Below are 1,320 nucleotides of genomic sequence, written 5' to 3'. Positions count from 1 at the left end.
CGCGGCTTCCAGCAGCGGCGGCGGCGAGCGGCAGCACGTGGCAGGAAAATGGCGGCAGCAGGCAGTGTGTGGAGAGGACCGCCCCGAACACGAGGAGAGAGCGGGAGAGAGAGGGGCGTGCCGCGCTGCCTCTTTTATGGGGTTTTCGGCGCTCCCAATTGGCCGGTTTTGTATTTCCGGGCTTTTCAGCCAATCAGACGGGACCTAGTCCCGCCCCTGCTTCCGGCCGCGGCTCCTCCCCCCTACACACACAGAGGGGGTTCAGCACCACGTGGAGACGCCATTTTAAGTCAGTTTTATCTGCTGACTCAAAGGACATTTCATGTTCATGTAAGGAAATACCTGGTCCTTCACACAGTGTGATGTAGTCGATTTGCCAGGCCTCCCCAAACCTGTACTTTGACCATGTCCCCTCATACCACAAAAGTTTCAACCATTTCACCTGCTTAATTGCAGCGCACGTCTCACAGTCATGGATCACCTGCACAATAGTGTCCATGGTAAAGTCCACCCCTCAGTCACGAGCCCATTTGTATGTTGCATCTCTGGCCTGATGACCTGAAGTGTCATGGGCCCATTGAGCCAGAAAGAGCTCACTCTTATGTTCCCAGCCTAAGTCTATTTGGAACACTTGAGCAGCCTCATCTGCTTGTTGGTTGTGTCAATGTTCCTCAGTGGCTCAACTCAGGTAGGTGACGCACTTTTACCGCCAGTTTTTCTACCCAAGCTGCAATGTCTTTCCACAGGTCAGCAACCCAAATAGGTTTGTCTTTTCGCTGCCAGTTGTTCTGCTGCCACTGCTTTAGCCAACCCCACAAGGCATTTACTGTCATCCACGAGTCAGTGGAGAGACAGAGCCTTGCCCATTTCTCTCGCTCAGCAATGTCCAAAGCCAGCTGAATGGCTTTGACCTCTGCAAACTGACTTGATTCACCTTCTCCTTCAGCTACTTGTGCAACCAGTCATGTAGGACTCCACATGGCAGCTTTCCACTTCCAGTGATTCCCTACAAGATGAAGGAGCCATTGGTGAAAAGAGCAAATTTTTCTCAGTCTCGGGTAGATGATCATATGGAGGAGCTTCTTGAGCCCATCTCACCACTTGTTGTGGTGGCATTCCAAAGCGTGTGCTTTCTGGCCAGTTTGTAATTGCTTCTATGATGCCTGGACAATCAGGTCTTCCTACTCAAGCTTACTGAGTGATTAAAGGAGTCCATTTACTCACATCAGTGCCATGGTGGTCAGGAGAAAGGTTATGCTGGAATGTAAATCTCAGCACTGGTAATCTGGACACCAGGAGGAGCTGCCCTTCAGTGCCGAT

The 1,320-nt window shown here is 51.5% G+C and overlaps 1 protein-coding gene across 1 annotated transcript in view; it reads right to left on the bottom strand.

Annotated features, from left to right (window-relative positions):
* The window catches only part of EDIL3 (EGF-like repeats and discoidin I-like domains 3), a 287,168-nt gene extending 286,669 nt beyond the window's left edge, over nucleotides 1–499 (bottom strand). The window contains exon 1 of the mRNA XM_010008401.1: nucleotides 343–499. Within this exon, the coding sequence (XP_010006703.1) occupies nucleotides 343–499 (157 nt within the window). The remainder of the gene's footprint in view (nucleotides 1–342) is intronic.
* Between the last annotated feature and the right edge of the window lie 821 nt (nucleotides 500–1,320).

The sequence above is a fragment of the Chaetura pelagica genome, unplaced genomic scaffold, assembly GCF_000747805.2.
Source record: "Chaetura pelagica isolate M959 unplaced genomic scaffold, ChaPel_1.0 scaffold191, whole genome shotgun sequence".
NCBI lineage: Eukaryota > Metazoa > Chordata > Aves > Apodiformes > Apodidae > Chaetura > Chaetura pelagica.
This window is presented reverse-complemented; position numbering and strand designations above follow the sequence as displayed.